The following is a 19,505-nucleotide window of genomic DNA, read 5'->3' on the forward strand; positions in this document are numbered from 1 at the left end:
GTGCCTAGGTATGCTCACTTTTGCAGGGAGCAAGAGACAACTCCTCTGCTCCTGAATGTGGCCCTCCTGCCTCACTGTCCCTCCTGAGATTCTGGATAGGAATCTCTTGTCAAGATCCCAAACCTCTGCTCCTGTGAGCACTCCACATACACTCTGCATAGGGCCTCTGTGCAGTGCCTGGGGGGCTGGGACAGGCCCCAAAGGAAGGGGCCGTCTGACTCAGAGTTACAGGAAGAACGAGGCAGGGGCAGGCGGGGCAAGAGCCACCAATTGCCCGCCCCCGGGGAAGGGGTGGGTGCCTGGGTGGGGTTTAGGGTTAGGAGAGGATGTGACTGCAAGGCCAGGAAACTACTAGGAAAGTTCTGATTAAAATATACATCAACAAAAGCCAGGTCCTCACTGAGCTGGGTGATGCATCTGCTGTACTGTGGCCACTCCCTGGGACCTGGCTGAGGTGGAGTGTGCTCCTAGAGCACAGCAATGGCCTCAGTGACCAGCTACCCCTGGGAGGAAGGAGCTGGAACCAGGTGACTGCTCTAAGTGAGCCTGTGGCTTTCGGGCCTATTGTTGGAGCTGGGCCTGGCTGAGGGAGGCCCGTAGTGCTTGGGGTGCATGTACGTGTGTGTGTTGGGGGGTGGGCGCAGCAGGAGGTGCCATGTGTGCTGTGGGGTGCTCTTGGTCCTGAGTTCGTGGCAGTGTCACAAGCGTGTGCCCTGGAGGTGTGGGAGGTGCGTGCACCTAAGCCCTGGGCAATAGTGGGAGGGGTGTGTGGTAGGAAGCATGCTGTGTAGAGGATGCATGTGTGCATGCCAGCCAAGGTGAGCTCAGTGTAGGTGTGTGGGGGCCAGAGAGGTGTGGGGGTGCTGGGGAAGAGGTGTGGGGAGGCCACCTGCTGCCTTGCCGTGTCATATTCTGGTGGTTTGGCCTTGACTTCTAGGAGGGTCTGAGGCTGCCTTTGCAGGGATTCAAGGTCTTCTGAGCTTGGGGAGGTCTAGAGGCCTCTAAAGGAGATGTCCTGGGACCTGCTGGGCTGAAGGCACAATCTCTGACATCAGGGCACAACCTGACGAGTCTGTTGCACGAGAGGGTATGTCTTCCACAGACTCTCAGTGGGCAGTTCTTTTGCTTCAAGGACTTCCCGAGGACTGACCTCCACTCCCAAGTTCTTATGGAAAGACCCCTGGTCAGACTGATAGGAATGTGCTCCTGCTGCAGAGCCTTTTTTTGGTAAGGAGGCTTGAACTCAGGGGCACTCAATCACTGAGCTACAACCCCAGCCCTTTTTTGTATTGTATTTAGAGACAGGGTCTCACTAAGTTGCTTAGTGCCTTACTTTTGCCGAGGCTGTTTTTGGACTTGCAATCCTCCTGCCTCAGCCAGGTACATGGAGCCTGTAAAGTGTGGGGTGGTAGATGAGGACTGGTGGGAGACTACACTACTGAGCTGGGATTACAGGTGTGTGCCACCATGGCCAGTCTGCAGAGCCTTTTGAGTCATGAGGTGTGTGGGCTGCTGTGGACTGTGAACAGTCCAGGACTCTGTATGGGAGATCATGCTGGGAGCTAGGAGAAGGGGTGCCCAGGAGGCCCCTCAATATCTCTATGCAAGTTTGATCCTGCTGAGCCTCCACAGGTGTGATGTGTCCCCTCCCTGCCTGCTGTGTCCTGTGAAGCAGTGCCTACTCTGGCCATGCTGCTGTCTGGGAGATCCCCTGGCACCTATGAGGCTGGCCCTGGTGGCAAGGCAGCTGCCTGGTACAGGGCCAGTGAGCCTGTGGCTAACGGTTAACTCATCTCATTCCTGTTTAATTTGTTCCCTGGGGATGGCAGCAGCTTCTGACCTGTCCAGGAACTCTCTCCAACTGGTCACAAGAACAGAGAGGGGTCCTGCTTAGCCATCAGTGGACCAGTCTGCTTGGTTAAGGATCCCTGTGGAGCCAGGGGTAACACCAGTGTGCAGCCTACCCTGACGAGGCCCAGGCCAGAGCCATGGCAGGTAGGTGGGTCAGAGAGGGACAGGCATCGAGTCTTGACTCCCGCCTCCTGTCCTCAGGCTGACTCCAGGCCATGCCCTTCGCTCTCTACTGGGATGCACACCCGGGGTACAAAGGCCTCTGCTCTTCCATCCCCCAGCCCTTGCCACTGAACCCAGGACAGGTAGTGAGGTTGAGCCTGAGTCCTCTTCTGCTCAAGGCCACAAAAACCAGGTGCATGGGGGCTAAAAGATGGAATTCCAAGGAATATCCAGTGTGGGGTGGTAGATGAGGACCGGTGGGAGACTACACTACTGAGCTGGTGGAGTCTACTCCTCTGACCTCCTGCCAGGGCTCATTACCCTGATTCAAAGACCAGAGGGTCAAGGCCTTTAGGGAGGCAGGTGGGTTCCCAGTCCTTTCTACTGGTGTCCACATTTCCTGCCTCCTCCAGCAGGGGCAGGCCAGGTGAGGGGTGCAGTGACCCTCTTCTAGGATGGGAAATGGGGCTGGACTCATGTCCTGTATGGACAAGCAGCCAGATGGATACTGTGTCACTTCCCTCCCTTCTAATGTCCCCTCCAAGCACAGGGTGGTCACATCTAGGAAAGACAGAACACAGACTGTCCACTGTTGGGGGAAGAGTGTCAAATGCTAGGTCCTGTCCCCTTGGGATTCATGGATGATTGCAGCAGGAACAGAGCACACCCCTCACCTGCTGCCTTGTCTTCCTAGACCACAGACCACCTGTGGATGAACTGACCCCCTGTGTCCTGTCTCTACAGGAGTCTGTGACAGGGCCCCTGACTTCCTCTCCCCCTCTGAAGACCAGCTCCTGGGGCCTTCCTTGGGCAGTACAGTCACACTGAACTGCACAGCTTGGGTGGTCCCTGGGCCTTCTTGCCCACAGCCTTCAGTCCAGTGGCTAAAAGATGGGCTTCCACTGGGCAACGGAAGTGACTACGTCCTCCATGAGGATTTCTGGTAAGAGACTGGGGTGTCCAGGGTCAAAGCAACCACACCCTTGTCTGTAACCCCTGGATATGGACTGGATACTGACTGGCCAGTCTGACATGGGCAGGGTCCCCCTGTGGATACAGATGAAGGTCAGTGACCACAGGGACAGATCTTGGCATTTTCGTGATCCTGTAGACACTCATCTTATAGACTGCCCAGGGCTGTGTGTGCCATCAGAATCCTAGGACTTGAGTGAGGTATTGACCATCCAGTCAAATCTGAGCTCAGAGGAGCCCCCTGGATCCAGACTCAGTTTTAAGGTAACTGTCTTAGAACAGACACTTCTAGCTTCTGGCCATTTCTCTTAGCTGATGGCTCAAGAACTACCCAGGAAGCCCAAATCTGCAGCTTCCTGGATGAGTCCCAGACAGAAGGATCCCTGGGACATCCAGTGATGTTTTCAGGCCCCAAGAGTTTAGCTTGGTTTTCCCAGGGTCAAGGCGAACTTCTCAAAGATGCTCGTATCCAGTATTCTGGGGGTCAACTTGACCAGCGATGAGGACTATGGGGCCTACACCTGCTCTGTCCAGAATGTCAGCTCCTCCTCCTTCATTCTCCAGAGAGTTGGTGAGGAGGGCATATGGGGACATAAGATAGGGGGTACCCAGGGACCTTGAGTTTGGAGGGGCAGCCACTCAGGTCCACACTGTCTACAGGCCCCGCAGGCCACGTGGCTGCGGTACTGGCCTCCCTCCTAGTCCTGCTGGCTCTGCTGTTGGCTGTGCTGCTCTACATTAAGTGTCGCCTCAAGGTGCTACTTTGGTACCAAGACACGTACGGGGAGGTGGAGGTGAACGGTGAGTTCAGGGAGGTGGAGGTGCTGGGTTCCGCTGGGACAAGAAAGGAAGCAGTGTCCCCCTCAGTCCTGAAGAGGCAGGGCCGGGCTCAGCACTGGGTAGAGGGCAGGTCGGGGCAGGAAGGCTGTAGTCCCTGAGGGTCTGGGGTGCGAAAGCCGGAAGGGGTGTGTGACTCCGTGTGGCCCAGGGGAGCAGTCACAGCGCTTGGGTCGCAAGAAGGGGGAAAGGTCCAGGACCTGGTGTCTAAGTTGGGAGAGGTCCCTGGCCTGGGGACTCTGAGGCGTGGGGAGCGGGCGACACCAGGTCTCGGAAGTGGCTGCGGCTGACTGGCCACTGTCCACAGACGGGAAGCTCTACGACGCCTACGTCTCCTACAGCGACTGTCCTGAGGACCGCAAGTTTGTGAACTTCATCCTGAAGCCACAGCTGGAGCGTCGTCGCGGCTACAAGCTCTTCCTGGATGACCGCGACCTCCTGCCTCACGCGGGTAGCGCCCCGTCCTCGGCCGGCCCCGCCCCTCTCCACGGAGCCCCGCCCTCGGCCGGCCCCGCCCCCTCTCCACGGAGCCCCGCCCCCGGTTACGCGGGCCCCTCCCCTCACTCGCGCTCCCTCCCCCGCGGTTCGCAGAGCCCTCCGCGGACCTCCTGGTGAACCTGAGCCGCTGCCGCCGCCTCGTCGTGGTTCTCTCCGACGCCTTCCTGGGCCGGGCCTGGTGCAGCCACAGCTTCCGGTGCGTCCCGCGCCGGGTGGGGGGGCCTGCGCCGCGCCGCGCCTGACAGTCCCACTCCGCAGGGAGGGCCTGTGCAGACTGCTGGAGCTCACGCGCAGACCCATCTTCATCACCTTCGAGGGCCAGAGGCGCGACCCCACGCACCCCGCGCTGCACCTGCTGCGCCAGCACCGCCACCTGGTGACCCTGCTGCTCTGGAGGCCTGGCTCCGTGGTGCGCGCTGGTGGGCAGGAGGTGTGGGAAGCGCAGGGAGGGGTTTGATAGCACACTGCCAGACCTGGGGACCTCTGGGTCAGCACTGGCATCGTTCTTTGGGACCAGGGTGGCCAGGGCTTCGGATTTGCATGCACCTATTCGCGCTGACACCCTCCCACTTGGCCCCCAGACACCTTCTTCCGACTTTTGGAAAGAGCTACAGCTTGCGCTGCCGCGGAAGGTGCAGTACAGGCCAGTGGAGGGAGACCCTCAGACCCGGCTACAGGAGGACAAGGACCCCATGCTGATCGTGCGAGGCCCTGTGGAGGGCGGGGCCCTGGAGCCTGAGCTGGACCCTGACCCTGAGGGAGACCTGGGTATGCCCATCCGTCCCCATCCCTGACCTGAGGCACCCAGCCTGGGGTGAAGGGGTGGAGGACTTCCCCACATGGAAAGCCCCTGCAGCCCATGAGGTTTGATTCCCCCACCCCAGCCCCAGAAGTTTCTCACTGCCTCTCCCGGAAGTTGCTGTGGCCCAAGGCCTCCCTGGGCCTCTGGTGCCACCATGGCTGGGGGTAAGCAGGTGTGAACCCCAGGCAGTGGGGCAGGCTGTAGACAGCCCAGCCTCATGCCTTGTGGTCCCTGGCAGGTGTACAAGGACCTGTCTTTGGGGAGCCACCAGCTCCACTGCGTACAGGTGGTGTCTCACTGGGAGAGGGCCACGGCAATGAGGTGGATGTCTCGGACCTCGGCTCCCGAAACTATAGTGCTCGCACAGACTTCTACTGCCTGGTGTCTGAGGACGATGTGTAGCCCTGGCCCCAGCCTGGAACACAGGATCTCGGGGGACAGCTGTGGGGCGGGGGCTGGCAGGTTTCTGTTAGGCAGGACCACAACCCCAGCCTGGAGCCCTGGGCCTCTCGGGGAAGGGATGCCAGAAAATAAAGTCCTTTGGGTTTTGCCTAGGCCTGTTGGCCTCCTCTGGCTGCTGTCTTCTTCAAGCCCTCCACCCTACCTCTGGTCCTCCCCAGAACCCTGTCTCCAGCCTGGCCATCCATTCTCTCCCTCTTTCCCATCCTGAGCTAGCTCAGTAGCCCCAAGCTCCCTGCCTGCTCCCTGGCTGGAGGTGTGCCTGTCCCAACCCTCCTGATGTGGACGGATTCTGGAGGGGACATTCCCCTGAGAGTTCTCAAGTTCTGGGCTTTGAAAGGACCAAGAGGGCTCTGGGTCAGATGGGTGGGAGTCCTAGGCCTCCGGGAGGCCAAGCCTTGAGAGGCCAGTATGAGAACACCTGGTTGGGGTACGTCCAGGCCTGTGAGCAGGGCTGAGCCCCCTGGAAGCAGCCTGGGTTGGGTGGAGGGTGTTGGATATTTGCCAAATGAGTACCACCCCCCACCCCCATCCCTCCTTTGCTCCTGCTGCGTTGGTACCTCAGGTGGCACAGAGGCCATCTCTGCTGTTCACTCCTCTGTTGCTTCTGACCTTGGAAAATATATGGGTGAACCCCGGGGTGAGAGTCCTCAGAGGCAGGTGAGTGTGCTTGGGGACACCAAGTCCTGGGATTGGCGGCCACCTATGGAAGCTCATGGGGCGCTGGCTGGGTTCATGGCCACCTTTATTCCCAGTGCTGCCATCCTGAGGCACTGCCAGGCCATGGCCAGCCCCATTTATGACCAGGTCACCACCCATATACCAGACCAACCTCAACCCCTGCCCGATCCCCTGCCCGCAGAAGCCAAATCCCCAGCTGCAAGCCCTGCCCCTCGTGGTGGCCCAGGCCCCTTGAAGGTGCATGTGGGGTTCTGTGGAGAGATGCCAGTAGCCTCCTCCTCCAGGCCAGTGGCAAGCAGCCGTAGCTGAGCCTGTTCCTCAGAAGCTGGGCTCACACCTTCTCCAGGAGGTCCTCCTCTACGGACCCAGGAAGTCCTCCTTCCGATAGCCCTTCTGCAGTGGAAAGGGGTCTTGGGTCAGGGCCCACGTGTGTTTGCCCTGCTGTGGCCAAGACCCCTGTCTTCCCCACAGTGTGCTGGGTGTGACCTGGAGCCCTGATCTCCAGGCCCAGGTCTCCTCCTCCGCATGGATCCCATGTCCCGCCCCCAACATTCCGTGCCTGGCACTTGGGCTGTGCCCCATGACCCTGCCTGCCTCACTTGGTAGAACGTACCGCCCGGAAGTCACGGTGGAGCTTGCTGTACTGCCATAAGTTGGCCAAGAGGCTGGAGGCTGCTCTGGAGGACTTCTCACTGTCAGGGCTAGGGCAGTCAGAGGGTCAGGGTCAGGAGGCAGGGTGGCTGGGTGCCCTGGCCAGGCTGCTGCAGATTTGGCTTGGCCTTACCTGTCTCGCTTCTTCTTGATGAAGACCAGTTTTCGGAGCCCGTCAAAGTAGAGTAGGTCTCGGGCAGCTATGGGACTGGCCACCACCAGGTTATTGAGCACAGCTATGATGTTGACCAGCACCTCCGCCGGGGGGCACTTCTCGCCCACGCTGCCAGGGAGCTTCTCGATCAGGTGGCTTACCACCTTGGTGGCTGCGGGAGTCAGGGGACTGTTAGTGTCCTGTCCCAGCTGCCCGCATCCTGGCTGCCTGCCCGCCTGGCAGTGAGAAGCCAACAGAGGTGCTCCACTGCAGGCTGGGCAGGGTGTGGCAGAACCCAGCTGGGTGGCCCCCACTCACACATCTCGTCCTTGTTCCTGGCATTCCGAGACAGGTTTCGGATGAGGCCGGTCAGTGAGCGTAACTGGTGATGGTCTGCAGTCCGCACTCGGTCTAGCAGTGGGTTCAGGATGCGCTCCTGCTCCAGGGCCAGGCGGCTCAGCACACCTGCCCACTGCAGGGAAGGACGGGGAAGGACCGTGAGGGCGGAACCAGCCGGCCCTTTCCGGGCAAAGATGGCTGCTTCTCTACCTCCTACCACCCCCCCTCTGCCTTTGCCCCGACCACAGCCTGACCAGGCAGCCCCTCTGCTCAGACCTCCCAGAGCCCTGTCCCTGGGACAACTGTGAGCCTGGCCATGGGTCCTTCTCAGTGTCCCTCCCCCAACAGGGTGGACTCCTGGGGAGTAGCTCCTGTGCTGTGTCCAGTACACCATGGGGAAGACAGGGGTCTTGGGGACAGCAGGCCCACTGACCCTGCGGTCACCGGCGGTGATGTTCTGCAGAGCCCCTGCGGCTGCCTCAGTCGTGTGCCGGTTCAGCTCGCAGCGTTGCAGCAGCCGGTTGTAGAGGCCCACAATCTGGGGGCTCCACAGCCACTCGAGGCCCTTTGGGTCCTTGGACACCTCTGCGAATGTGAGTGCGTCGGCCGCAAGAGGCAGCTGGGTGAGAGGGTGTGGTCAGCCAGGGCTGGAGCATCAGGCTGGACTCCCTGCCCCTGTCCACCCAGGACCGTGCCCACCTCACGCAGCCGCCGGCTCTGTGGGGTGAAGCAGCCCACCACCTCGCCCGGTGGTGCCCCAGTCAGGTCCCTGCGGCCCCGGCCCTCCAGCCGCTGCAGGGCTGAGGGCGGCATCTCATCGTACAGGCGGTAGGACAAGTTCCTCAACACGCACACGGCATTCTCCACACTCTGCAGAGGGCAGAAGTGGGTCAGAGTGGGCTGGAGCCTTGGCCCCCGGGGCCCAGCCGGCCCTCACCTTGTCCTCGCACTTTCCTACGTCCAGGGCATGGTTGATGTAGGTGACCAGCGCGTCCACTAGCCCGTGGCACTCCCGCATCTTCTGGCGAGTGGCCTGGGAGGCTGAGCTGAGGTTCCTGGGGACAGAGGCAGATCAGAGCCCCCCAGAGACCTTGGCAGAGCCCACCCCCCGAGGGTCCCAACCCCAAGCCACTGCCCTAGGTATGAGATCCTGAGGCACTAATACTTTCTCCGTCCAAAGTGGGCTGGCTTGGGTACCTCCTATTCCTAGTCCCCAGGGACACTGCTGGCCCTGTCCCTCATGCCCGTCCCCAACCTCTCCTTGCAGTTTGGGAAGAAGAGAAATGTGGATCAAGGAACCTGACTTAATAAAACCTGAGCCTGCAGCCAGGGCTGCTGACACCCACACCTAGTGACCACACCTGGCCTGAGTCTTACCCAACTTTCCACTTCTCCCAGCCCCTTGGCCAGCTCCACCTTGTCATTCAGGCCTCAGTCGACAAGCTGCTGTAGACATTCTCCACCCTCAGCACCTGGCTCTGCCATGGCCTCTCCCACCCCCCACCTTACACACCTAAGGAAGCCCGTGGCATTGTAGAAGATCTCGGCCTCAGAGGCATTCTGCTGGATGAGGGGGGGTCCCCCTGCCCCTGACAAGGGGCTCAGCACCAGGTCTGTGAGTTGTTCCAGCGTGTCCCGGGCCAGGCGGTCCTTCAGGTGGTCGCTGGACGACAGGTTCCACAGGATGCCTGGGTAGGTGCCAGAGGCTGTGGTCAGGATGGGTTGCCTGCTTCCCCTCTGGCTCTTCTGAGGACAGGCAGAGGACACTCCCTACTCCTCTTGGATGTTTTGTGCCTTAACCAAGAATCCCACTGGGGACACCCTCATATGACCATCAGAGTGATGGGGCTGGGTCTGAGCCAGAGAGGATGAAGCTTGCGTCAGCAGGGCCTGGGGATGGAGGTGGCTAGGGTGCAGCTCAGTGGCTGGCTTGTCTATCATGGGGGAGGCCCTGGGTTCAATCCCCAACATGGCAATAACACAAGGCAAGAGATGGGAATGGAGGGGCAAGACCAGACAGTGGAGATGGGGAAGGGAAGGAGAGGGACGTTGTGGGCAGGAGGGGGGGAGGGGGACAGAGTGGAGGAGGGGACAGTTGCTAGGGCCACAACATGGAGGAGGGGACTGTCAGCAGGGGAGGGGGACATGCTGGGGAGAGGACAGTGTGGGAGGGCAAGTGGGACAGGGGACACCTGTGACATTCTTGCGGAGCTCATCATCCTGCTCTCTCAGTGTGCGCAGCAGCTCGAAGATGCCGTTCTCCTCCACCAGGGCCAGCTTGTTGTCGGCATTGTCATAGATGAGGTTGCGCATGGCACCTGTGGCGTGGCGCTGCACCTCTTGGTTGGCGTGGTTGAAGAGCTTCACCAGCCTAGGCACAGCCTGGAGGCTACGGGCCTGCGGCACACGTGTGCAGATGTGTGTGGGTGTGTGCAGGCTGTGCAGGCACATGCAGACATCCATGTGTGCAAATGAGTGCAGGTATATGCAGGTGACACAGGTGTATGCAGGAGACTCAGATGAAGGTATATGCAGGTGTATGCAGATGTGTAAATGACACGGGCATATTCAGGCGACAGGTATATGCAGATGATGCAGGTATGTGCAGGTGTATGCAGGCAACACAGGTATGTGCAGGTGTATGCAGGCAACACAGGTATGTGCAGGTGTATGCAGGCAACACAGGTATGTGCAGGTAATGCAGATGTGTGCAGATATACAGAAGTGACACCTCCCTGCCCCTCTGCTGAGAAGGTTTCTAAACAGGTCGGGGTCTGCCCAGTCAGCTTGGAGATTAATGAGGGGTGGTCAAAGACCAGAGGTCAGGGAGAGGTGGGAGATGATGAAGGTGGTCACCAGGGGAACCCAGGACAAGCAGTGCAATGGCCAAGAGACAGGACAGCGTGGTCAGTGGGATAGTCACCTGCTTCTTAGCTGCAGCATCACTGTAGCACCTGTGCTGGATGTAGGCTGCTCCCAGCACCTGCAGGTTGGGGTCTGAGGCCATGAGGTACTTGACCGCTGAGGGCAGGTCAATGTCGTCAAAGCTGCAGAGCCAGGGACAGGATCAAGTTGACCTTGGGTTTGTGCCAGGCTGTGTGGCAAAGTCCCCTCCCTGCCCAGACCCCACCGGCTCACCCGCTGCTGAGCCTCTGCAGGGTGCGATGGCCAACATAGCTGTCCAGCCCACGCATGTCAGGCAGGTGGCCTGAGTCTGCCAGGCTGAGGCTGAGGCTGCGCACTGATGGGGCTCGGGCTACAGGCTCCAGGCCAGCCCCCGGCACTGCCCCGGTGCCCCCGCGACTTCGGTGGCTGCTCTGGAATCTCTGCAGAGTCCGCATGGCTGGGGCACGGATGGTTCGACTGGGCGGCCCCTCACTGGCCTCTGGCCAGTCCAGCCCTCCTGCCCGGCTTGAGCTGGAGCTGGCCTGGCGCTCGTAAGCAAAGGCCCTGTAGGAGGAGGTGGCCGCAGGCTCCAGCTGCTCAGAAATCACACTATAGCGGTCATCCAGGCCCCCAGACCCCAGCCTCAGTGAGCGCAGGGACAGCGTGTCATAGTCAGCTCGACTGCCCACTCTACCCCGCTCATGGAAGGACACGGGACGGGCGGGCATGGGTGGGGTGGACTGGGGGTACCCCACCCCAAAAGTACTGCCCCCATTGTGGGCAGAGCTCAGCCTCCGACTGCAGCTCAGGTCCACGGCGGAGCGGGAGGACCAGGAGGCCGGGCTATAGGCTGGCGTGGCGATGGGCCGGAAGGTCTGTGGGCGGGAGGAGGTGGTGAGGGGTGCCTGGGTCACCTGGCGCCCATCGCCTCTCACCCCAGAGCCCCCTCAGGGCAGACGGCAGCGCACAGACTGCCCAGCTTGGGCAGGGCCTCCCTCACTCACCGAGGTTCCGTCCCCACTGAGGCCCTGGGAGCGGGAACTGAAGCCAGCCTGCAGTCTGTGGTGCTGACCCCTGGAAGTGCCTGTGACAGAACAGGGTCCCTGACCTCGTCAGACTGCAGAGTGCTGGCTCTCTCCTCCCATCTGCCGGACATCTCTGTCTGGGACACCGGAAGGGTCCTGGGCCCAGGGCAGGGGCCAGTGGGCTCTGGGGCCAGAGCCTCGGCCCCTCCTCTCCTCCAGTTCCTCTCCCACAGTGCCCTGTGATGTCTCCTGTCTGAGGGAGGACAGGCCACTCACCCCACGACCCTCCTGGCTGCCTGGGAGTGTGCCAGGGTCGTTTTCATCTGCTGCCTGATCCCCACTAGGGCACAGTGCCCGGCCCCCTCCTCCAGGAAGCCAGCCTAGCCTTCCCTGGCCCATGCTGACCTCTCTGACCTCTTCCTATTCCCAGACCCCATCTGCGCTACCGTTCACAGGGGAGTAATGGTGCTCTAGCCAAGGACGCAGTCTTCCTGGGCCAGTCTGCCCTGATGGGCAGTGCCTCTCCCACCTGGAAGGGCCTGAGGCAGGGGCCACACCCACCGCATTCAGCCACACATAAGCTAAGGGCAGCAGTGAGTGGACAGAAAGGTGAGTGGGTGGGGACAGAGGGCTGATTGGCCCCTTAGAAGGATAGGTGGACACTGGGTGCTATGGCACACGCCTGTAATCCCAGCGGCTTGGGCGGCTGAGGCAGGAGGATCACGAGTTCAAAGCCAGCCTCTGCAACTTAGCGAGGCCCCGAGTAACTCAGTGAGACCCTGTCTCAAAATATAGAAAAGAGCTGGGGGCTGGGGTGGTGACTCAGCGGTGAAATGCTCACTAGCACGTGCGAGGCCCTGGGTGCGATCCTCAGCACCACATAAAAATAAATAAATAAAATCAAGGTGTTCTGTCCAAATACAATTAAAAAAAGTTTGCTGGGGATGTGGCTTGGTGTAAGTGGCCCTGGGTTAAATTCCCAGAACCAAAAAAAAAAAAAAGAAAGAAAGAAAGAAAAAAGATGGATGGATGGAAGGGGAAGGAGGGCCGTGAGGGGGTCTTGCTGTGGATGTGGAGGGGCAGCCAGATGAGCAGGTGTGGTGCAGGAGGGAGCTGGGACAGACCACCCACAGGCAGGGTGATGCCGTGGGAGCCTGGGGACACCAGAGGGGGCAGGACGGGGTACAGGAGGGCCTTGCCTCCCAGCTCTGCCCCAGAGCCAGATGGGGTGGGGGACCTCCCCACTCGCACACTCCCCAGACCCACCCTGGTTAATGGGGCTTCTGAGCAGGACTTTTAACCCTTTGAGGCTAGGAGGCCTAGCCTGGTGGGGGCACACCCCCAGCCTGGGGACTTTACGCCCACCCCCAAATTATAATCCTCCTCTCCCTAATTGGCAGGATAGCTAGGGTGGTAATTAACCCCTCCCTGCACCCCTCCACCCCATGACCCCTGGGGCCCAGAGAGGCCATAGAGGCTGCAATCCAGTTGGCCTGGCCAACCTCCTTGCGAACCCTCTTTCCTCTGTCTGTGTCTGGAGACCCTGTAAATGGCACATGAACCACTGTACCCTGGGGTCTGGGCCTCTATCTAGAGGTTCATCTTACTATCTAACTTTTGTCTTTGTTGCTATAGCCCAGAAAGGGAGAAAATCACATTTCTAGAACAACTGCCCTGAATGTACCATGCCTGTGTGACCCTTACACGTGCACGCGCGCACACACACACACACACAGACACACACACACACACACACACACACTGGGTGGGCTGGTGTACTGAAGGCACCCACCTGCCCTTGTCTCTCATGGAGTGTGGGCCCCTGCAATTCCTCAGGGAGCGGCTGGTCCAGATGGGTTTTGGCTCTGGTCCAGGGCTTCCCAGACCCCCCTTCCGGTGTTCCTGTCTGTCTCACTCCCAGGAGTGTGGGGATACTGCTCTCTGTCTGAGCTCCTGAGCCTGCGCCCCGGGGAATAGGCGTGAGTGTGTTCCGGGTTGGCCAGCACTTGGGCCTGGTCCTCTGCTGTGCGCTCACGCTCCCCGCGCCCCAGCAGGGAGGGCTTCAGGCCCCAGGGGCAGGTGGACCTCACTAGGCTGCATCCTTGGAGGCCGGGGTCGCTGCTGGAACCCCACCTATGGCTGCTCCTGGCCCACTGAGGCGGGGCCGTGACTCAGAGTAGGCCTCGGTGAGTCAAGGCCTGAACCCCAGCCACTGCGGCCTCTGCCCTTACACCGCCACACCCACCGAGGCCACCTCCGCCCGCTGCCATCCCCTTGGTGGTCTCCACCGCCGTCCATGGCCCACTTTGTCCTCTGAGGCCTACCTCTGGCTGCCTCGGTGGCTCCCTCAGGCTCGACTGCCCCATTGTGCCTTGGCTGCTGGCCCATCTGCAGGAGGCGGGCTCGGACCTGTTCCTGGACGCGGGCTGCTCGCAGCCGCTCAGCCTCTGGCCCCTCCGCACCCCGGCGGTCCAGCTGCAGATCTGAGGGAAGTGCCAGGGAGCACACACCGGCCTCGGGCTGCAGAGCCGACAGCAGGAAGTTACTGTCCTGCATGGCAGCCAGGGTGCCTGGCTGGCCTGCCTGGCCTGGGCCTCTTCACAGTCTTGTCTCTCTAGGCCCTGTCCCCAAAGTCCCTTCCACTGGCACGCCTAGCCTGGAGACAGACGCCTGCCCGCCCTGCTGAGTGCGGCTAGGGGCGGGGACACCTGGGCCAGGTGGGAGGGAGGGGCCGCGCCTGCTTAAGGTGGAATTTGGGCGGAAGAGCAGGCCCTGTGTGTACCCAAGCGCTGGCCTGGCCTCCCGCCTCCTTTTCTCCCATCCCAAGACAGGGCCACGGGTTTGGGCCCTATTTGCTCTCAGCCTGCAAAGGCCAGAGCTGGCCTTTGTGTTGAGTGTTGTCCTGAGTGTCCGACGGCCAGCTGGGGAGCTCATGCCTACTGCCCCCAGCCTGAGGCGCGTCCTGGGCTGGGAGCTCTGGAGCTCCATGACCAAGCAGGCTTCAAGACAGCCCACACAAGGCTGGGGAGGCCCCGGGCAGGGTGGGAAGTAGATGCTGTTAGGGCCAGGTCAGTGCTGAGGGCAGGGGTGGAAGACAGAGGGCTGGAACCTCAGGGTTGAGGTGGCCCTGTGGGGACCCTTGTCCTCACGCTTGGATCCCAGGGAGATCTCAGGGGGCCGGGGGGTGGTGTCTGCAGATGGACAGGCCCTCCCCCAGGTCTGTAGCTTCGGGAACTGTGCCCACCGACCCAACAGAGTCCTCAGAAGGCTGCTGGGCCTGTCTGGCACCTCTCCTGGCTCCTGCCCCCCAGGCCTGGGGTGGGAGGCCCGTTCCCAACACATGAGTCAGGGTGCAGCAGGGCTGGCGCCGGCAGGCGGAGCTGCCCCAGGGGGGTGACTCAGAGGGGCCTGGGCTCAAGTCAGCGCCTGCCAGGCTGGGGGGCAGGAGCTGGGGGCAGGGACTTGGATGGAGAGGGTAGATGGCTGGGCAGGGGGGATAGCAGAGTTGGTCCCCAGAAGGGCTCCCCGGAGCACCCAGCCAGCTGGGGTGAGGGTAGGCCCAGCGGGCTGGAGAGTGGGAGTGGGCCTCAGCTACCCTCTCCCTCCAGGGCTTCCTCAGGGGTCCCTGGGCTGCTGTCCCGATGGCCTCCCTAAGACCTGATTCTGGCCTCTGTCTGAGCTGTCTCCCCCATGGGGGCCCGAGACCTGGTCTCTAAAAGCCATTTGCCTTCCTGGGGGCAGCAGCCTGTGGTGAGGAGACAGAGTCCTGGGCAGCACCAGGGGTGAGCTCTGTGCTGAGAAGGCTGGAGGGTGTGGGGGCTAGCGGGAGGAATAGACCCCAGGAAGTGAAGTGCCCCCAGGGAGGGGTCTGGTTGGAGTAGCAAGGTGGGAACCTACCCTGCCTGAGGTCCGGGTCCCGCCGGCCCTGGGACTCATCCCCGGGGACGCTGCTGCCCGCTGAGGCGTCCTGGGCTCCATCCTGGCCCCGCTGCTGTGGGCAGCCTCTGTTGGAGATGGCCCTGTGGGGGCACTGGAGGGAGGGGTGAACAGCGCACACCCAGCTCATCAGACCGGTTGCTTCCCTGGGAGACGCGTTTCGTGTGGAAAAATCCCGGGAGACAAGTTTGTGCGGCGCTGAGCAGCCTGGAGGCACAGGCCTGGCTCCATCTGGGGCCCGCCCTTCACTCAGGCCCACTGTGGATGGTCCAAGGGTCGAGAGGCACAAGGTGGAAGGCCGGAGCCCACCTGGGTACAAGGGGCTTTGGTGAGGTTGGCGCCTCGGCCAGGAAGAGGCAAGCAGACATGGAGGTGCAGCCTGGACAGGGCCTGGACAGGAGGCCAGGGCAGCCTGCAGGTCCCCAGGCCAGGACTGCTGGCTTTCCCGACCCTGGCGGAGCCTGAGCTCTGGGCACTGCCTCTAATGGCTGCGGCTGGAGGGACAGGTAGTGCCTGCTTAGCCCCTTGCCCTCCGGGAGTGTCCCTCTCTCTCTGGAGCACTGTGTGGCAGGAGCAGTGTAGGAGGGCCAGGCTCCCGCAGCAGGTGGTCTGAAGCAGGGAGGGAGCTGATGAATAGCCCGCCCTCCCCAGGAGCTCCATGCAGCCAGGCTGAGGACCTGAGGTCAGGGGACTCCGTGGTGACAGTGGTGGTCGCCCTGGTCCCCAGGTGGCGGCACCTGGCAGAGAGCAGGGTAAGAGTGGGGGACTCTCGGTGCCAGGTTTGGTGGGGGGCTGTCATGGCAGGCAGCAGGGTGGAGCTGCAGGTGTGTGCTGTGGAGTCTGGAGGGACGGAGGGCAAGCCTGCGTGGGTCCGGAGCCGGGGTGGGGGTCGTGGGAAAGGGGTGACCCTGCTAGGGAGCGGAAGTCAGGAGTGTGCTGGCCCCCAGAGAGGTCAGGGAGGTCGCTGTGGCCACCCACCTGCAGGGGTGGGGTGACAGTGTGTCAGCGCAGCCCTGGTGGCCAGCTGATGCCAGGGATGAGATGGGCAGAGCTGCTGGGCTCCAGGCGCTGGAGGCGCTTCTGGTCCACACACCCATGGGTGGTGGTGCTCATGTTTGCAGACCTAGCGACATCCCAGGGTCTGCGCTCTGCAGAGTCCAAACTAGCTGCCTCCTCCACAGAACCTAGCAGGACTTGCTCCCTGGGCAGCATGGCCCCCGGCCCTGGATCCTGGGACTGCGAGTGTGCCAACTGACCTCTGCTGGTGTCCAGGCCAAATGGGCATGGAGGCAGCTGGGGAGACCGGGTCCAGTCTGCTCCAGGGTGGCCCCTTCTTGGGCACGTGCTGACCCACACCCACCGGTCCCATCAGCCCAGTGTTTGTTGGCTCAGGAGTTTCCTGAGCCCTCTGAGCTCTTCTCTGCTCCAGGCAGACCCCTGGCTGCACCTGTCTGTGGGTCTGGTGGGCAGAGACATGAACTGGCACAGCCGCCCACAGAACTGCTGCCTGTCAGGCCACAGGGGACCCGAAAGGAGCAGAACAGCTGAGCCGGGGAGGAGTCTGTGGGGAGCAGGCAGCCTCAGGAGCCCTGGGGACCTGCAGATGCTCTTTTGAGGGGGTCCCAGTCTCTGTGAGGAGCAGGAGTGTCAGGGCAACGGAGGGAGGGCTGTGGCTGGAGGGGCCCCAGGGCTGGGCTGGGGCTGGAAAGAAGCTCCACCCAGCAGCAGGGCTGTCACGGGGAGAAAGAGAAGGGCTGGGGGTGGGCGCTGCCTCCAGCTCTCTCACCGGGAGCGGAGCACCACCGGGCGGAGCTACGCCTGCCTTCACCTCAGCTGGGGCTCTGCCAGGCGGCCAGCTTCCAGGAGCTGCAGAGCCGGCCAGGTGGCTAGAGGAGTTTCGGATGCTGAGGGCAGCTGAGCAGCAGCGGTCTGGGGAGGGAGCTGACTGGTGGAACCGGGGGTCTCGGCAGAGCCCCCTCTGCTCCCTCGCCAGGTCCGGGCCACTCCCTGCGTCCTTGCTGCCCTGGCTGTGTGCCTTCTCTGGGCAGCGGGCTTACGTCTGGGGACAGCGCTCCTGCTCCTGTGAGTCCTTTCCTCCGCTGGACGTCCTTTGCCCTTCTGTTCTCCATCCCTTGGTTGGCTCCCAGCCGTGCTCCACCCCACCTGGCGGAGTCCCCTGCCCCTACGGGGTGGCAGGTCTCCCACCATCCTGCGGCCACAGGGTCTTGGCTTGGAGCCAGGAGCTTCATCGACATATGCACGGGCTCGCTTTTTGGCAGGCTGTTTTTATTTTTATTTTTGGGGAGCAAACCCAGGGCCTCGCACATGCCAGGCAAGAGCTCCACACTGAGCCACCCATCTAGCCCTTTTTATTTTGAGACAGGGTCTCTCAAAGTTGCTCAAACTCGCGGTTCCCCTGCCTCAGCCTCTCACACAGCTGGGAGCTGAGGTGTGTCAACAGGCCTGGTGGCACTTGGTTCTGAAGACTGTGGTCCCTCCCTACTGACCTCGGCAGTCGTCTTCTGCTGTGTCACAGAGGTTTTCTCCTCTGTTGTCTTGGTGCTTGTTGGTGGCTTGCTGTCCATCTTCCCCTTTCTCTTTTATCAGCTTTTTAAAAAAAATCTTGATTTTATTTTTATGTGGTGCTGAGGATCCAACCCAGTGCCTCATGCATGCGAGGCGAGCGCCCCACCTCTGAGCCCCGGCCTTTCATCTGCTGTATGTCATGTCCTTCTGGTGCTTTCTCTCAGGGTTCTCCTCCGCCCTCACCAGGTGCCCAACAACAGCTATTCTTAGAAATTGCTAGAGTGGATTTTATGTCTGTGCAAGTTTTGTTTTTCTTTCCTTCCCAAGTGTAGTAGGTAACTTTCATTTCTAGTGTCTTCATCCCTCATTTCCAGTCCCCTCCAGCTGGCGGGGGGGCCCCCCTGCGCCCTCCTGCTGGGCTCCAGCACCACCTTCTCAGCCTTGCTTTTCCTGCCCACCCTGTTAGAGATGGACCTCTGGCAAGTCCCCTGCTCCAGTGTTCATGTCCCCTCCGGCTGTTTCTCTGCAGCACTTGCCACCAGCCCAGACAGTGTGTCTGACGTGCCTCCCGACCTGTGCTGGGGTGAATGTCCTTTAGGGACAGGGCCTGGCACAAGGGGGTGCTCAATGATCAAATGAATTAACAAACTGTGGTGTTTTTGGAGTCCACATCACGTGGGATTTTGCCTCTGGATTTTCTCTGCCGGCAGCGGTTCCTCAGTGTGCCCCACCTCTCTCCTCATCCCACCCGTGCTTGGTAGCTTGTGTTCTAAGTCCAGTGCTGCTTTTCTCATGATGAAATATCTTTGGGGACAACTTGTCTGAACTACCTCTTTGAGAGCAGAGGATAGTACAGGCCTCTGGAGTTCCAACTGAATCTGTGGCTGGCCAGTCTCTGTCCTATGGGTCCTCATTTGTAGGCAGCGAGTCACAGGAAACTTGGTGTCTGCCAGTATCTGCGGGCTGGGCAGTGGCCAGCTGCCCCAGGGCTGCCCCTTCCAGCAGTGCTATCCTTGGGATCTCAGGGCTGAACAGGCACCTCTGTCCTTCCAGCCTCGCCTTTCTGGCTGCCCTGTGTACCGAGACCCCCGGGGCTGACCCGCGTGGATCCCGAGGGAGGGCTGTACACCATCAGCCGGCCACCTTCCCGCCCAGCGTGAGCCAGGAGGCAGACAGAACAGTGGCCCCAGAGGGACCCTCATTCCTAACTTCACGGCCAACCCAGGGAGCTTTGCAGATGTGACTGCATGAAGGATGTGGAGAGGGCAGGGGCTCTGAGTTGCCTGGGGGGACCCTGAGTGGCCCCCATGTAATCACAGGGTCCTTGGAGGGGCCGGGAGTCTGGGGAGCACATGAACTCGAGCAAGCCCCACAGCTGCTGGCTTTGAGATGAAGGAGCATGACTGAGAAGTCCAATGGGAGAAGGCGAGGAAGGGCCAGGCCAGGTCTCCAGAGAAAGCAGCCCTGTTGGGCCACGGCCTTGGGACTTGCGCTCTCAGAACTGTGGGATGACTCAGTGTCATTTTAAACCACCACCTTTGTGCTGGTCTGCTCCCCAGGTGGAGGGACTGTCTCCCAGCTGTGGGTGCAGCACCTGCTTGGCTCCTGGGCCTGGACCCAGGCTGACATGAAGCCGAGACACCGAGGACAGAGAGGGGCACTGTCCAGGCTCTGGTCAATATACCCTCAGTGTTCTCCCAGCAGGAGCCAATGTCAAACCACCACC

General features: G+C 61.2%; 2 protein-coding genes across 4 annotated transcripts; one reads left to right on the plus strand and one right to left on the minus strand.

The window, feature by feature from the left end:
• Positions 1-333: 333 nt before the first annotated feature.
• On the plus strand, positions 334-5,630 carry Sigirr (single Ig and TIR domain containing). Of its 3 annotated transcripts, none has more exons than XM_077108736.1 (10): positions 334-527; positions 1,830-1,995; positions 2,758-2,956; positions 3,423-3,556; positions 3,646-3,786; positions 4,130-4,273; positions 4,414-4,516; positions 4,579-4,729; positions 4,902-5,088; positions 5,361-5,630. In XM_077108736.1, exons 2-10 carry the CDS (start codon positions 1,989-1,991, stop codon positions 5,522-5,524), a joined length of 1,230 nt encoding a protein of 409 aa, XP_076964851.1. In that variant the 5' UTR covers positions 334-527; positions 1,830-1,988; the 3' UTR covers positions 5,525-5,630. The 3 variants fall into 3 exon arrangements, with proteins under 3 accessions (XP_076964851.1, XP_076701031.1, XP_076701032.1); XM_076844916.2 differs by having other exon boundaries at positions 1,833-1,995; XM_076844917.2 differs by lacking the exons at positions 334-527; positions 1,830-1,995 and having other exon boundaries at positions 2,917-2,956; positions 3,125-3,556.
• Positions 5,631-6,619: 989 nt separating this feature from the next.
• Pkp3 (plakophilin 3) lies at positions 6,620-15,295 on the minus strand. Its single transcript, XM_076844918.2, has 14 exons — positions 15,215-15,295; positions 13,642-13,837; positions 11,297-11,376; positions 10,545-11,167; positions 10,330-10,453; positions 9,599-9,803; positions 8,920-9,094; positions 8,344-8,461; positions 8,106-8,276; positions 7,840-8,025; positions 7,386-7,539; positions 7,047-7,239; positions 6,876-6,963; positions 6,620-6,655 (listed from the first exon to the last, which is right to left on the minus strand). Exons 1-14 carry the CDS (start codon positions 15,293-15,295, stop codon positions 6,620-6,622), a joined length of 2,430 nt encoding a protein of 809 aa, XP_076701033.2.
• Positions 15,296-19,505: the final 4,210 nt, after the last annotated feature.

The sequence above is a fragment of the Callospermophilus lateralis genome, chromosome 2, assembly GCF_048772815.1.
Source record: "Callospermophilus lateralis isolate mCalLat2 chromosome 2, mCalLat2.hap1, whole genome shotgun sequence".
Classification (NCBI taxonomy): Eukaryota; Metazoa; Chordata; class Mammalia; order Rodentia; family Sciuridae; genus Callospermophilus; species Callospermophilus lateralis.

What these genes read in the sequence shown, in the direction of transcription:
- Sigirr (XM_077108736.1), top strand. An exon ending in GTCCTCCATGAGGATTTCTG is followed by an intron (nt 2,957 to 3,422) that starts GTAAGAGACTGG and finishes TGGTTTTCCCAG; the next exon opens with GGTCAAGGCGAACTTCTCAA. An exon ending in CGGGGAGGTGGAGGTGAACG is followed by an intron (nt 3,787 to 4,129) that starts GTGAGTTCAGGG and finishes CACTGTCCACAG; the next exon opens with ACGGGAAGCTCTACGACGCC.
- Pkp3 (XM_076844918.2), bottom strand. Translation starts at nt 15,295, where the DNA reads ATGGAGCCCAGGACGCCTCAGCGGGCAGCAGCGTCCCCGGGGATGAGT. An exon ending in AATGCCACGGGCTTCCTTAG is followed by an intron (nt 8,462 to 8,919) that starts GTGTGTAAGGTG and finishes CTCTGTCCCCAG; the next exon opens with GAACCTCAGCTCAGCCTCCC. An exon ending in CAGGAACAAGGACGAGATGT is followed by an intron (nt 7,240 to 7,385) that starts GTGAGTGGGGGC and finishes TGACTCCCGCAG; the next exon opens with CCACCAAGGTGGTAAGCCAC.